The sequence below is a fragment of the Falco cherrug genome, chromosome 2, assembly GCF_023634085.1.
Source record: "Falco cherrug isolate bFalChe1 chromosome 2, bFalChe1.pri, whole genome shotgun sequence".
Taxonomy (NCBI): domain Eukaryota; kingdom Metazoa; phylum Chordata; class Aves; order Falconiformes; family Falconidae; genus Falco; species Falco cherrug.
The window spans coordinates 74,629,851-74,645,068 of record NC_073698.1 but is presented as its reverse complement, the minus strand read 5'-3'; the positions used below and the strand labels follow the sequence as shown (position 1 = coordinate 74,645,068).

At 41.7% G+C, this 15,218-nt stretch overlaps 1 protein-coding gene across 2 annotated transcripts in view; it reads left to right on the top strand.

Annotated features, from left to right (window-relative positions):
- The window catches only part of DHRSX (dehydrogenase/reductase X-linked), a 169,549-nt gene that overhangs the window by 26,026 nt on the left and 128,305 nt on the right, over positions 1-15,218 (top strand). For both annotated transcript variants that reach the window (XM_055701347.1, XM_055701346.1), the window contains exon 2: positions 13,316-13,423. In XM_055701347.1, coding sequence (XP_055557322.1) covers positions 13,316-13,423 — 108 coding nt within the window. The remainder of the gene's footprint in view (positions 1-13,315; positions 13,424-15,218) is intronic.

Genomic DNA, 15,218 nt, shown 5'->3' with positions numbered 1-15,218 from the left:
GAAGAGCAATTGTAGAGCATGCACAGTAGCTGCTCTTTTAAGTTAACTAGTTCCCTGAATTCTGTGAGTCTGCATTAGATTAATGGCCTGTAAAATTTCATTCAAAAGCAAGTTTTTCACTGAGGAATAAAAATGTCTACTTTTTTTAAAAAAAATCTTTCAAAACAATTAGCTGTCTGTTGCAAAGCAGGTAACTTGTGAAAACTGAATAAAATGAGAAAAATGAATAAAATGCCGTCTTTGGAAAGTAAGAGTTGTAGCTGTCTTAAAGACAAAACATGTATGTGCCCTTCATACTTTCTTGTTCCAAGTTAGAATTGATTTTTAAGCAGCTTTGCATATAGAAGAGGCTCCTTCCAGGGCCTTGGGGGGTTCAGTGAAACTCCCATCTTAAAAACAAATATTAAAAAATACCCCCCCACCCCCACCCCCCAAGCTATATTCCGTCATGAGTCTGTGCTTCTGGAAGCTGCGAGGTGGCCCTGGGAGGTGGCATGTGGCAGTGGAGGGTTGGGCAGCTCAAAGCCCTGGGCATCCAGGGCACCAAGCTCAGGCATCACCCCCGCGGGGCAGCTCCCCCGGGGGCTGGGCAGCCCCACAAGTGCCTGCCCTGTCTCCATCCTCTTGTCCCACACAAGCAAGGTGAGCCTGACTTTCCTTGGAGCCACTGCTTTGGGTGCATCCACTGAGGGGCAGATGGGCACACATGAGTGATGGTCTGCAGACAGCTTTTGCCACTGTCCAGATTCTTCACCAGGTGCTGGCTAGCCGAAGAAATAAATGTTTTATCCAGGGGCTGGTTTGAAGGATACGGAGGTAGGGCAGAGAGGGAGAGGAAGGGACGCTGAGGCTATTTTCCATCTTTTTTATTCAGCCAGTAGCACCTGAGGGTTTTCTCACATGAATGATGATGCTGTCATGGCTTCTGATTGTTGGTCGCTTCTGACAATTTTATTAATTTGGAAATGTGCTTTTTAATGTTTTGTATTTTAATTAATTGCAGGTATGTCGTGATAGCTTTAAGTATCGATTGGTTTATGTGCTATGCGTCCTATTAAGTAGGTTTTTCCCAATAATCTCTAATCGCTTTGTACCTCTTTTCCTGATTCTAATTACTGGAGCTTTGTATATGATAACAAGCACTTCAGTTCACAAGTGATTGCAGAGTTTTCTGAAGTGAACTACTCCAGAAACTTTCAATTACCTTTTAAGTTCCGTATACCAACTTGTGACTTCTGCTTACTTATTTATGTTAGATGTAAATACTGTCATGCAGAAGCCACGGGAAGCAAAGGGGACTGTTTAAGTGGCAGCAGAGCATTTTGTTGGCTGCAAGAGGCAGATCTGAATGTGACCTTCAGCTGGGTGCTCTTAAGCTTGATTGGGATATGGAAATTACATTCTCTGCCTCTGGGAAGAGAGGAGATGCAGTTTAAACTACTCTTAATGATCTTGCCAACTCCCCCCTCCCCCCTCCCCCCCAGTCTAATATAATAAGGGAATATTTAAAGAATCAACTTTTATGATCTATTGGTTGCCCAGCTGTATCTTTCCATCTGCGCTCTGAGCAAGAAGTGATGGAATGATTAATTCAATCCTTTAATAGCATGTGGTCATAACAAAAGGTGTTGGAATTCACAAGCGGTACAAATAGAAGCTGTAAAGACGATATTGGGGGTTGTGATACAATATCCTGTACTGTCTAGGAATACAATAATACTGTCAATACTATCTTGAAAATTGAAAATAAAATATTTGGTCTTTTGAAAAGTATAGATCATAGTGCAAAGTATAAATTTTTTTCTGTTGGCTTTTTAATTCCTGTGGTGAGATGCTAAAAAGTAGGTAACTATTTCGCTTTTGGTTTGGATTTCCAGTTTGACTGTAAGTAGATCAGTCTTTCCAGTTTGACTGTAAGTAAGATCACTCTCTGCTTCAGTTTCTGCGTATGAAAGTGCTGATGAATATCTGGAGTTTCAGCATTTTCTGAGCTTTGATTACTGTAAATATTCTCCAGACTCGAAGGTTTGTGACAGAGCCTTTCTTCTGTGGAAGGTGTGGGGGCTTGCCTGCTTGGGTTGATTTCTGCTTTATTTGGGATTAAATCAAGAGTAGCAGCAGGGTTTTTGTTGTGCTGTTTGTTTTTTCCCCTTGCTGAGGTCTCTTTGTTGTGAAACAACCAGCCCAGCACTTACAATCATCTAAAATGAAGTTTCTGCATTGCAGCCAGTTGTGACATTTATTCAGGTCATAATGGAGTAACAGGCATGTCACTCTTTGCCGATTCTTTTTTTTTTTAGCATTTCAAACTCACTGTCATTTCAAACCATTGACATGTTTTTTAGGTCAAAACTGTAACCTAAATGCTAATTTTTCACAGGTAGATATGAAATTTTAAATCCTTAGGAATTCTGTGCCACAGTGCCTGCATATTAACTGTCAAGTTGTTTGAGATCGCTGGGACGTGGTCTTTCTGAGAGAAGACATTTTCTGGCATTACGTACATTTCACTTTCTTTTCTATTTATGGCTTCTTACAAATTGTCACTGGATTTCTGAGCATGGCCCGGAGGAAGGAAATGTGTCTTTAAATGGCAAATGTTTGGTGGCACTGAAACTTTCTGCTGTTAGATTGGGTGTTATGCTGGGAAGGCTTTTGTATGCTTGGGGTATGACTGAGGGCAAGGGCTTGAAATGTTTTTTTACATCTTGAGGAATGTAAACCATTCTGACACGGAGCTGCATCTACTTCTTAGGTGTTTGTAAAAGCTTGAAGCCTGGATAATCTTTGGTTCCTGATACAGAATGAAAAAAAAAATAATTCTAATGTCTCTTAACTTTTGCAGGATGGGAAAGTTCATTCTGCAGGTATTAGACTATGCAGAGCTATTTCCATTACCCCTATTTAAATCTCCTGGGATGAGCTCCTCTTTTTCATCTCTTATTTCACAACAGGAAAAAAATATAATTACAAGGTGACATGACTTGAAGAGCATTGGGAAGTTTTACATAAAATGACATTGCCTGAGGTATTGTACAGTTACATTTGCCCAGAGGGAGGGAGTATGGGAGTAAGTATTAGTAAATCTGTTCAAAAGATAACCAGATGCTTTTTCTTGATTTGAAGATACACCTGTATGTAACTTCCCTATCTTTCGTGTGACTGGAGTGAAAGAGAAGAAAGCCAAAGAGTAAGATTTAATAGGTAAATATATAAAAGGAATGAAAGATAAGCAGGGCAGAGAATACATGACAAATGGAAATATGTCCTTCTCTATTCTTGTGATAGTATTTTCCCATGTAAGAAATGAGATGGGTAAATGGTTCCTTTAAATATATGCATATGTAAGGATGGTTATTTTCCTCTTGGAGCTTGTGTCGAGTTTCTTCTCCTGGTATTTTTGACAGGACCAGCAATCTGTCACATGCAGGCTGTGGCTGTCCACTATACTGTAAGGAATTACCAGAATTTCTTCATAGGACTGCAACAACCCTCTTGTCCTTATTTCAGAAAGCCCTGCATTAGATTTTGTGAAGTGCCTTTTACGAGCAAAGCCAGGAGCGCTCATGCATCGATCGCCCTGGCTGAGCCCCGCTGGTGCTGTGCCCTTCAGCCGCCGCTCCCATCGGAGCGCGACGGTGTCCCGCACACCTCTCGTACCTGGCTGCACGGCAGCAAAGCCCTCCCTTCCAAGTGAAGGCGGCGTTTCATGGCCTCATTCGAGGCCCTAGTTGGCATCTTTCCCCAAGACAGAATGATTGCATATTGGAGTAAAAAATGCCATGTGTGGTGTAACGCCAGTGGGTAGTCTGGTGTCAAATATTCTTGCACAAGTTTGTCTATATGTGGTATCAGCCTTTATCTGAAATATCCTTGTCTCGAGACTTGTATTTCTCTGGCAAAAGCTGTCTCAAGCCAAGAATAGCAAGGATGTTTAAGATAAGGATCAGTGTGTGATAGCAGAAGTTGCTCGATGCCCGTTTGGAACTTGCAGAGTCATAATTTCATTAATACAATTTGTATTTGTAGATCTAAAGCAACTTTTCCATCTCTTTTTTCTTTCTTTCTCTCTAACCCCTGCCTCTCCAGCTCCTCCCAGGGATCAAGTGCTCTGCTATTCCTATACATTTGGTTGGGAACTTTACTCCCAGAGCGCATTGTGGGCAAACCTGGATTCCTGATGAATTTTTAGTAGATTTTAATAGTGCACTGTGGTATTTCCCAACTGTCTGATTTGTATAATGGTGTGTTCAATCTATCTGTTTGGCACTCATCAAAATTAGATTCAAATCTCTTATCTTTAGATGAGTTTTGGCTAAGGGAACAAAGTACCCGAGAATGGCAAACATGGCCAGAAGTGAGATTTAGGACTCGGGAACTGCACCCTCCCTTCTACTTTTGCTTTCTTTCACCTTAGGGCAGCTCCATATTCGTTGGGATCAAATTTCCTAATATCTCTCTGTCAAAATCAGCCTGAACTTGTATGGTAAAAAGCTCAGATATATACTTAATCAAACCACTTTTCAATGCAGCCTTGTTTCCCATTGTCTTAGAGAAAGCCAATTCAGAAATGGCAAGAAATCTTCCCATATTAACCATCCTCTTTAGTTTTCTCCATTCTCAGCCTCTGCTTTCTTGGGCGGGGGGCAACATTCAGCTTTTTTTGGTGTGGTCAATGGGCATGATACAGAAGGTCTGTGTCGGGTTTATTGGAGGAAGAGATTCTTCGCAGTCAGAGCAAAGACAGCATAAACCAGTTCAGAAAATTGCCACCTATATTGTTTTCGAAAACTGCAGTTACCTTTTTGTCTGTGCAGCTCTTCTGCCAAGTCTAGCAGCATCACAAAGCCCAGGATCAATATTACTGAGGATTCTATTTGACAAATAAACCAAAAGAACTCAGGGTCCAGCCGAAAGATGTGTGAAAATGCAGCTTCCCTTGGCTCTCATAACCAGGCAGGACTTCTTCACTTGCAAAGTCCAGTCACACACTCTAGAGAACAGGGCACTGAAAATACATGAGCAAGCGCAGAGGAAGTATTTTTCGGATGACTTTGGCAGTAGCCATAGCTTACCTTTCTACCAGTCTGTGGTTACAGTGCCTTGGCTTACACCATCTTCCCCGCACCAAACCACAGTTGATTTGCACCCATAAGTAGCAGGAGGCCAAGCTGTCTGTGCAGGTCACCTCATTGGACTTTTTTTTGCCTTGAGGACAATAACACCATGCAAAGATTTATGATTCAGGTGTCTTAAGTTGCTTAGTGATGTGTCTCTTTCAGCTAAATAGTTGGAAGTCGGGGGGTAAGCGAAGAGAGGGTGAGGGGGGCTGAAGCATTCAAAAATAACCTCTTTGACAATAAAAATATTTTCCTGTGTCTTTGAGAGTCTTAACACTCTCTTCTGCTTCCCCTTCCACACCCTGTGTTCCCCCCCCACTTCTCCCTTTATCGGTATTTATCCTGTCTTTCCAGGAATCACCACAAGAAATGCAGATAGATGTGTCTTGCAAATGAGATTTTTAATGCAGCTTTCCACCCCGCTTCCCATTTTCGCAAGAAAGATCTCTTATCACAGGACCTGGCTTTTTGAGTGCCAAAAACTGTTGCTCTGAAAAGCTGCCTTATTTAGAGTGTCATTATTTTTCTTTAGCAAAAAAATATTTCTTCCAGTACTGTAATGCTGCCATCACATCTTTCTTGTTAATATTGCACCAGGTTGTCTTGCATCTTTTCTAATATGTGAATTTCTTCTACTATAGTTAGGTCTTGCTGTGGATACTGGAACTTCGGTCTGGGGATAGTGAACTCTAATAATACTTGTTGCTATCTAATACCTCCCAAGGCTCCCCAGTGTGTTCATGAGTTGAAAAATAAGAGGAGGAGGAGCTATTCTGCTTATTAATCCTATAGTATGACTTTCTCCTGTGTTGAATGAGATATCTGGGGATGAGTCCTGGAATTGATTTTGGGATCTTGTATCTGGCTTCTGTGAAGGGCTTGACATCTTGCCTGCAAATGTTATCACTTTGTCCCTACAAGCAAGCTGGCATGCTTTTCAAAAAGCTAAACAAATGCTATAAACTTACAGCAGAATTAAATGTTTGGCGTTTTTAAAATTGTTTTCATTGGCAATTAAAAAAAAAAAATCATTAGTCTGGCTCAGCAGATGTTTAGTGCTAACTCTGGAGAGATATGACTTGTTCCTATGTTGATGAGGCCAGGAAGGGATGAGGATACACATTAGCTCCTTGGCTGTGTGAGTATGCTGCTTTTCTGTTGGCGTAGCTGTCAGCTCCTCTGCTTTTGTGTCATTTGCTGCCTTCGTACACTTTAGCCATTTGTCCAGGCTTGCTAGATATGTGGTGCCTTGGCTTGAGTCACGGCACTGCTTGGGTTTCCAGGTGTCCAGGGAGCCCAGACAAATTGCTGCTGCTGGTCCAGTGACTGTCCATGCTGCGTGTGTGTGAGAGCTCTGCTGTATTGTGGAAATGCCTGCTTCACAGGCACGGGCTGCATGTGTGTTCCCGTGTTGGATATCCCTGCCTGAAATACAGGGGATGGAGCTTCTATGAATTTCCAGTGTGGGTAAGTGTGAGCTACTGTTTGTTGGCATGCAGTGTTTTAGGACTTGTGTGCACCTTATGCAATGGTTAAACAGAAAACTTGGTCTTACGGATGCCAGGGGTTTTGCTGTGGTTTTGCGAGTGGTTGTTAACAATCTGTCTTCTCTATTGATGGGTGTGTGGGAGGCTTCTTAAATTAGGTCTTCCCCTGGCTGCTGAAATTCTTACAGCCATCTGGCTGCTGCTGTTCCATTAATAACACCTTGAGATACTATGCGTTTGTAGGGTAAGGGACACATTTCCATGGTTTGGTTTCTCCTGCTGTTCTGGTTCTTCAACACCTTTCCCTTCCCATGAGTGATTCCAGGACCATCCTGTCTCTGGTACCTCCATTTGCTCATAATTCCCGACTCCACTTCTACAGAAGTAAAGTAAGACAAAAGCTAGGAGGCTCATCACCTAGCTGGTGCAGAATTAGAACAAATGCTCTCCCTGGGCAAATAAATCACCCTTACACAATGTGCCCAAGGATTTGAGGTACATGGACCTGTTGGTCATATGCCAGTGGATCTGCATGTGCACATGACAGTTGTTCATCAGTGAAGGTGTGATGGCCTCAGTTGCTGAAACCAGCAGGATACCTCTTCACAGAAGGACAAGTCAGGCTGGTTGTGACCTACCTGGTTTCCAGCCTCAAAGGCCTTCCATCTTGATTGCATTTTGATGTTCCTTAGGAAAGTGATAGGAAGCAGCAGAGGCAGAAAATATTTTGGTGTGCAAATTTGGAAAGACCATTTGCAATTGAAAGATCATCTGCACAGGCTTACGACATGCTTAGGACATGCAGCTTTTCCACTGGTGAAAGCTGGTGCTGTATGAGAAAAAACATTGTGTGGTTTATTCCTCAGGACTTGAGTACCAGAAATTTTCTTCTGTTAGGATAGTGCTGGGGTGACTTTTTGAGTCTGGGCTCTGTTTACCCAGTTTCTGCCAAAACAGAAGTTTACAGAGATGTGACTGTAACATCTAACACACTGAAGGCTGTTGCTGAAAGCTGCGTGGATTCCCCAGCAGTCTACTGGTTGCCTCTTGGAGTAGCAAATGAATCATTTTTCTACATTTGCTTTGAAAGGGATGTTAATGGCTATAATCTCAGCATCACCACCATGTAAATCAAGGAAAAAGAGATTTTTGTGGAGAATAATTCTGTGGTAGACTGAGCTATATGAATTCTTCAGCCAACTATAAAAACTCGATGGTGCCTTGTCCTGTGGCATTAGATGAGGACTGACAATTAGTTTGCTTTCTTTTTCTCACTTGGTGTTGCTGTATGGGAACAGCTCCAAACTTGGCTCTTGTTGTTCGGTCACCAAACTAAATATTCATTGGGGCTTCTTTTCTTTTTTTCATTATATCTTTTCCCCCCACCTGTGGTTCTCCCCGTTACCTTCAGGCATAATATTTGCATGTAAATTATTCAGGTATAGGAGGAAGGAAAAAATTAACTGGTAGGATTTGTCTGCAGGGGTCTCTTCAGTGCAAATGGCACCAAAGTCCCTACACTGTGTGCCCAGTTCGGGAGGTGCAGGCAGGTCCCAGTGTGGTGCCTCTTGGGTGGCTCCTCTGACCAGCTCTTTGGATGCCTTCAGCAGCACTTGTCTTTCTTGCCTGATGAGGACTGGAGACTGATTCAGACAATCTAAATTCTGCCTTTGGCCTCCAATGTCTTAGAAAGAGGATTTGATGAAGAGAATAATATAAAGATATTACATTTTAATGTGCATGTGACTCAGAATGTTCCACAATGCAGATGCTAGATTAATAGGGTAGGAGATGGAACTTTGTAAAAATTTGATGTCATTTACTTTTAATAAAGCTTTAATAATACCTTTTTCTTCCTTTTTTGGGCCTTAACCGGGCTGTGTTGTAAAGATCACAGAATGCCAAAGCAAGCAGCTCTTAAGGGGAGCTCTTCTGAGCTTTTGCATTGTCTGTGTTCACATGGTATGTTTCTGCGAAGAACAACGTTTAATGCCTGTGTTGATTTGGCTACTTCAATTAACCCCATCCCTACCCCAGAGCTGAAGTTTTGCCAGCAGGAGCTGGTCATCGATATGGAGGTGGTCATTGATACGAGCCTACGGTCTGTTTTATTTCTGGTGGTCTTGGCAGTTGCAGGAACATCTTGACAGCCCCTTAAAAATTGCTATTGTAAAAATTTACAGAATTGCCTTAAATTCTTCATAGTTTCAGCTTTGTGCTAGGATGTGCATGGAAGTTATTTTGGATTAAGGAGAAGTATATTTAAAAGGACAACAATTATTTTAAAACAGCTTTACATCTGGACATATTTATTACAGACTAAATCTGCCTTATTTTTCTGCTTTAGCTTAATCCGCTTGCAAAGTAGACAGGCTTATTTCTTCCAAATATGTTGGGATACAGGCAGAACCTGCACCCCGGGAGAAGCCTCTCTCAGACTTCAGCGTGATAAAGTAGCACTTAGGGACTGCAGGCTGGCTTCGCCGAACACAAAGGGAAATGAACAGCTTGGTCATGGGATTTCATTAGCAGCAGGACTGTACGGTTCTCTTGTCCCACGGTGAGAGCACTGGCATTACGCCTGTGTAATTGAGATCAGTATCTGCCTACTTACCAGGAGTAGAGGCAGAGACAGAGCTAGGATGTTTTAAATGAGGTGCAAGAAGCACCAGAGGGAAAATCCCCAGTGTGGCAAAGCCAGTGAGTCTTCGCTGCCTCCTGCCTGGAGGGCTCTCAGCCTCCGGCCACGCTTGCTCCTCAACCTCTCACCCAAAATAAACAGTATCTGCTGGAGCACCAGGCAGAGCCCAGGTCTGCTTTGAAAGTTCGATGTTAAGTTTCGTCATGGAAGAGGTGTTTTCACACTGAAAAGGTGAGTGTTTTGCAAACTCTACCCAACAGCAGAGTTCTAGTGGGAACAGGGCACCAAGAGCCTGCCTTTCACTGTAGTTGCCGCTGGCTTACACATGCAGCCTGGATTTGATCTTGACCACTTTTATCGGTGTAAGAACCAACAGTGTCTCATTTTCATGGAGATTCATTTTACATTAAGGTATTTGTCTCGGTGGAAACAGTACACCTTTTATGCAGATTAAAATTAAGGTTAATAAAAATAAAAGTTAAGAATTAATTGATGGGGTTATTTTGTTGGGGTTTTTTTTGTTTGTTTTGTTTTGTTTTTTCCTCCCCCCCGCCCCCAGCTCTGAAAGATGTGTTTCAGTTTTTCCTCTTTGTCTTTCCTGTTTGGCTGCAGTGAGCTGATACACTGAGATGTGACATGCAGTGTTGTGTCTATTCAAAACCATGCTATGTAGAAGCTGTATACTGTACCTGCTGTAAATAAAATGGATACTGGCCATTCATCTATGTGTCTGCAGCCCTCATTTCTCCCTCCCTGGGTGCTTCCTTAGCCCGTTGGAGCTAGCTGCCACAAACAGGCCTGTTTTAAAGCTCTCTGTAATATAGGATCTTGCTGAATGCATCTCTGCAGTGGAGTCTGTGCATCTGTCCTGCTCTTCATTGCAGGTTCGTAATGTACCTGATTTGAGTGGCTGCTGGGACCAAAAATTGTCCTGTTCTTTGCAGTCCTCATGGACAGGGTAGGACCAGGCATTTTCTTTCATTGTCCTGTGCTAAGCGCCATTTCACCGCTGTGGTACCTGTTACCGCTTTGCTCTTCTGACTTCCCATTTTTCCTTCGTGTTATTGCGCCTTCCCCAGTCCTGACTTCTTTTTCTCCTTTTCTTTCATCCATTTCTTCTAAGTGAATTAATTTTGCACTGAAATGTCACTTCTTATTCAATAGGTAGCTATAGTGGTGCAGTAATGGAAATGAGTGGCAGCACCAGTATGCAACATGCAAAATCCAAATGTCAGGTTGGCAGTGTGGTGAGAGGCCTAAAGGAAAGCAATTTCTCTTGAACAAATTCCTTTTGTTGGTGTTGGAGTATGTTTTTTCAGCTATAGTGAAATAAACAAAAATGGAAATGACTTCATTTTCCTTGTTTCTCCAGATTCTATACCGAAATGCACAGGTGAAAGGGGATGAAGGATAAATGGGGAGAAAGAGTTCTGGGGAGGAAGCAAGCCTCTCCTTTGTGCAACTCGCGTTATTGTATCAGCAGAATTTTCAATGTAGTTTATGATTGGATTAACTAAACTTTAAAAAAAAATTGCTTAGTGGACTTCAGATCACATTTTCGCCTTCTAGCTGACGTTTTCTTTACAAGTACATATGCAGTTGTCACATGCAAAATTCACACAAGTATCTGTCATGGCCAGAAATGGCCTTTCCCGCTTTAACACCAAGGCAATGCCAGTGCTCCCTGTATAGATTTAAAGCTGTTCGACCCCTCGGGAGAGGCCTTAGAATGGCTCTTGCAGCATGGGCTCGACTGAGTGAAGAGGGAATTGCTTTGCAAGAATTCATTTTTCACTAGAAAAATGTTAACTTGAACTTTTTGACCTAACAAAAGCTCAAAAAATAGTTTGTTTCAGATTTGTCTGCCGTCTTGCAGAGTATTGCTGTGTTCCCCGTTATGAGACAGTCGTGTCTCCTCTCAATTCACCTTTGGTACAAGGCAATGTGCTCTTGTTTTCATGTGTTCTAAAATGTTGAACAGTGGGCATGTACTGGTCCCCCTTTTTATGAACGCAAATCATTCAGGCAATGATTTTTCACTCCATGGCTGAAAGGACTTGACATTGTATGTCCTTGACAAATTTCAAGTGTATTTGGTCATGCTGAGGCACAAAGACTGTTCACATAGAGGTGACAACTTGTTTCACACTAAGAACATTCATTTTTCTTCCTCTTTAAAGTCTTTATTTCCAGTCTGCATTTTCAAAAACTCCAAAAATGTATTTTTTTCCTTTTGTTTTCTGCTTCACTGACAGAGAACAGACCAGGAAAACATAATCTAAAAGGGCCGAGTCTGGTAAAGTAATAAGCAATTAAAAAATACTACCCCGAGTGGACGACTTACCCAAGTGTTTAGTGTCAGGTCTAGCTTTAGTTTTGAGGCTTAACTATTGAAAAGAAAGTGGGCATTTTATTTAGAGTTTGTTATGAAAAGTATTTTTGGTGGAAATTGCGGACTGCTTGTAACTAAACTGAAGCCCTTTGGGAAAGCTCTTGCGAAAGTTTTATTTAGCTCAACTTATATGTATGAGGAAACCTACATGCATGTCTATCACTGTAACAGGAATTAACTTTCAGATAGTTGCAACCAATTCTCACTCTGCATGGATGGGAAGAATCACGTCATTACCTGAAGAGAACAGAAATTCATGTTGAATTGTGCTGGAAAGAACTATGTGTTTCAGAAAAGGTGAAATCTGGGTCCTTTTTGAAGTTACTGTGAAGGAAGCGGCTTGTGCCAGCACCAGTTCTGTCTTTCATAACCATGTAAAATATGAGTTCATGTTGTATGACAAAGCAATCCCCTAAAAACCTAGAAATCAAAATTGAAAGTCCTTTGATAGATGAAAGTCTTTTTAACATTTTTTTATCTGTAATTTTGCCTATGGACACTGCACCATGGCAAGATAAAATATTCAGCGCCGTTTTCTCCGTACAGATACCTAGCAGCTTCTTCTAAAAAGCAAACAGAAATTCACCTTGGTCACCTGAAGACCACATGGTACTTCACATGAAAGATTCGCCACCTCATAAAAAAATCATATTTGATATTTGACCTAATTTGTGCGTTCCACAAGCAGTTAGATTAAAATGCCTTTGCTCTCCTTTGGTGGGAGGGCTCCCTCCATCCTGGAGAGATGCGGTGGGCAACCCACAGCTGACATGAGAGCTCACAGTCAGGATGGTGGCCGCCCTGCTGGGGCCATCCCAGCCACTTTTTGGCTCATTTGGTGGTCAAAGGGCTGCCTGGGGACACAGGCCGTAGGTCTAAGCATCCCCTAGCAGAGGGCCTTTGAGGAATGAGCCCTGCCTGCTGGGCTGCACGTTGCCCTGGGTTAAGGAGCTTTTGTTGGGGTGCAGGTGGTTTGGGGCCGACTGCGGGCATCAGGGGTGCTGGCTTCTGCAGGAGAGGGATGGGATGGGTGGGAAAAGTTGTTGGGGGTTTTCATGCAGAGAGTTGCTCCCTCCTTATCTGGGGGCAGGACCCTGTGATTTTCAATGGGGAGAGTGCTCGGTTATGCAGGTAAATTAGGTCAGCTGGCTCCTGCCCTTTAGAGATGTCATCTGTGGCTGAGCTGTTTGCTATTTCCCTGATGCTACTGTCCTGTCCTTCATCATTTAAGAAGTCTTCAGGATATCGTGCTGCTGATAATTAATTTTTTTTCCCTGTATGCATGGAGTAAACCATCCCTGAGCTGACTTGTAACAGCTGTCACCTTGCTCTGTAACAAAGTTAAGGTGAAAATTTTAAAGGCCAGATTGCTGCAGTATGATGACATGCATGCAAATAGAAATGGGAAACTTCCTAAACTGGGTGCTTGTCTTTTGTGTCATCAACCTCAGTCTTTTGTGATCTGTTAATACTGGAAAATTATAGCGCAGTAAATAATGGCAGATGCTCAATAGTTTTTATTTCCATACAGAGTCTGCTTCTGAGATTGTTTACTGGCCTGGCTTGAGTGGTCTGCTAAGTATATACGTCTTTAAAATACTTCTTAACTTCTTAATTGCGTTACTATTGTGAACTAATCTTTTTTTTTGTTTGTTATTTTTTTTTCTTCATATAGTTTTCCCTACACAAAATGGAAAGGTTGCTATAGTGACTGGAGGGGCTAAAGGAATTGGTTACCAAACTGTGAAGCATTTGGCAAGACTTGGCATGCACGTTATAATAGGTAAAGTCATTATTTTGTTAATATTAATATACTTTTTGTTTTGGAAAGTAATTTTTTTTTCTTTTAAGGATTATTTTCATTCCAGCATAAGTAAAGATATGGCAGGGGAAGGTAAGAGATACTTTTGCTGGCATTTAGCACAAATAAAGGTTTGATTTATGTTTTGCTTTGCAAGATCTTGAAGAACAGTGGATAGGATTTTTTTTTTCTGCAGAACTTGGAAGAGTTGAACTACCTTATATAAGAAGTAAACAGTAAGGTCATGAAAAAAACTTAAAAATATGGATATTACAAAAATAGTTTGTTATCTTATTACTGGGGGTGGACTATGCTTCAACATTAGGGTACACATGTTCACTGAGAGGAAAACTAATGAAAGCCTTGAAGGAGTATTCCAATGTGTTGTGGGGGGTGATCTGTGTTATAAGGGCAGAGGAAGCCCTTATAACTTTATCCATGTAAACATTGCACATTTACTTCTCAGTTTGTCACTGTAGGGGACCTTTATAGGCAAGGCAAGAAAATAAATACCCAGAGAGGTTCATGTCTAAGATGGGCTGGACAACTCACCTTCTGGAGGTGCCTGCTTTCCTCCATTCCTAATATAGAGTGTATAGAGTCATAGAATCATTTAGGTTAGAAAAGACCTTTAAGATGATCTCAAAGTCCAACCATTAACTGCCAAGTCCACCACTAAACCATGTCCCTAAGCACTGCATGTATGCATTTTTAAACACTTCCAGGGGTGCTGATTCCACCACCTCCTTGGGCAGCCTGTTCCAATGCTTGACCACCCTTTCAGTGATGAAATTTTTCCTAATATTCAATCTAAACCTACCCTGATGCAACTTGAGGCTGTTTCCTCTTGTGCTGTCACTTGTTATCTGGAAGAAGAGTCCTACCCACACCTGCCTGCAACCTCCTTTCAGGTAGTTGTAGAGAGCAACAAGGTCCCCCCCGAGCCTCCTTGTCTCCAGAATAAACAATCCCAGTTCCCTCAGCTGCTCCTCATAAGCCTTGTGCTCCAGACCCTCCACCAGCCCCGTTGCCCTTCTCTGGGTATTAGACTAAGACATCTAACGTTAGGATAGGTGAATTTCTGTAGGAACTTCAAAAATGTCCTGATTTCACAATTTCTTCTCTCTACTACAGACAATATTATTGAGACTTTTTTCCTATTTTTTAAAGCTTTCTGTACTATATATATGCACTAATGTGTCTACTAAATCTGTCTGTAACTTCTTGAATACTCATATGTTTAAATGCTACATTTTCTTCCCTTCGTCTTTCTTTAACGAGATTTTTTTACCTAAACCACTGGAACTTTTATACCATAAGGTCACTGAAGGTTGGTATTTCATAGTAGACTAGCAAGGTGGTGATGCCGTTTTATTTAGCTTTTATACAGAGTGTGCGCTCTCTAAGATTTTGTATACACATCTAAAAAAAAGTACAACCCACAACAAACAAGAAACAAGAGCATGATAGCCATAGCATCTTTAGTCTGGTGCAGTCAGTAATACTAATGGAGTTGCCCTGGAATCATACAGGTGTAATGCAGAATACCGCTTACTCATGCATATTTTAATAGATGTGTCAAAACCAAGCATCTGCAAAATGCAAGCAGATGCTGCTGTATGTAGCTAGATGCTAGATGTAGCTAATGTAGCTAGACATAGCTAATGATGTCAGCATTAATATTTCACTAAAGAAGTTGCTTTTCATATTTAAGATGGACTGCAAAAATGTACTTGGGAAAACAAAAAGGCAATTGCATAGGTCATGGAAGCATAGA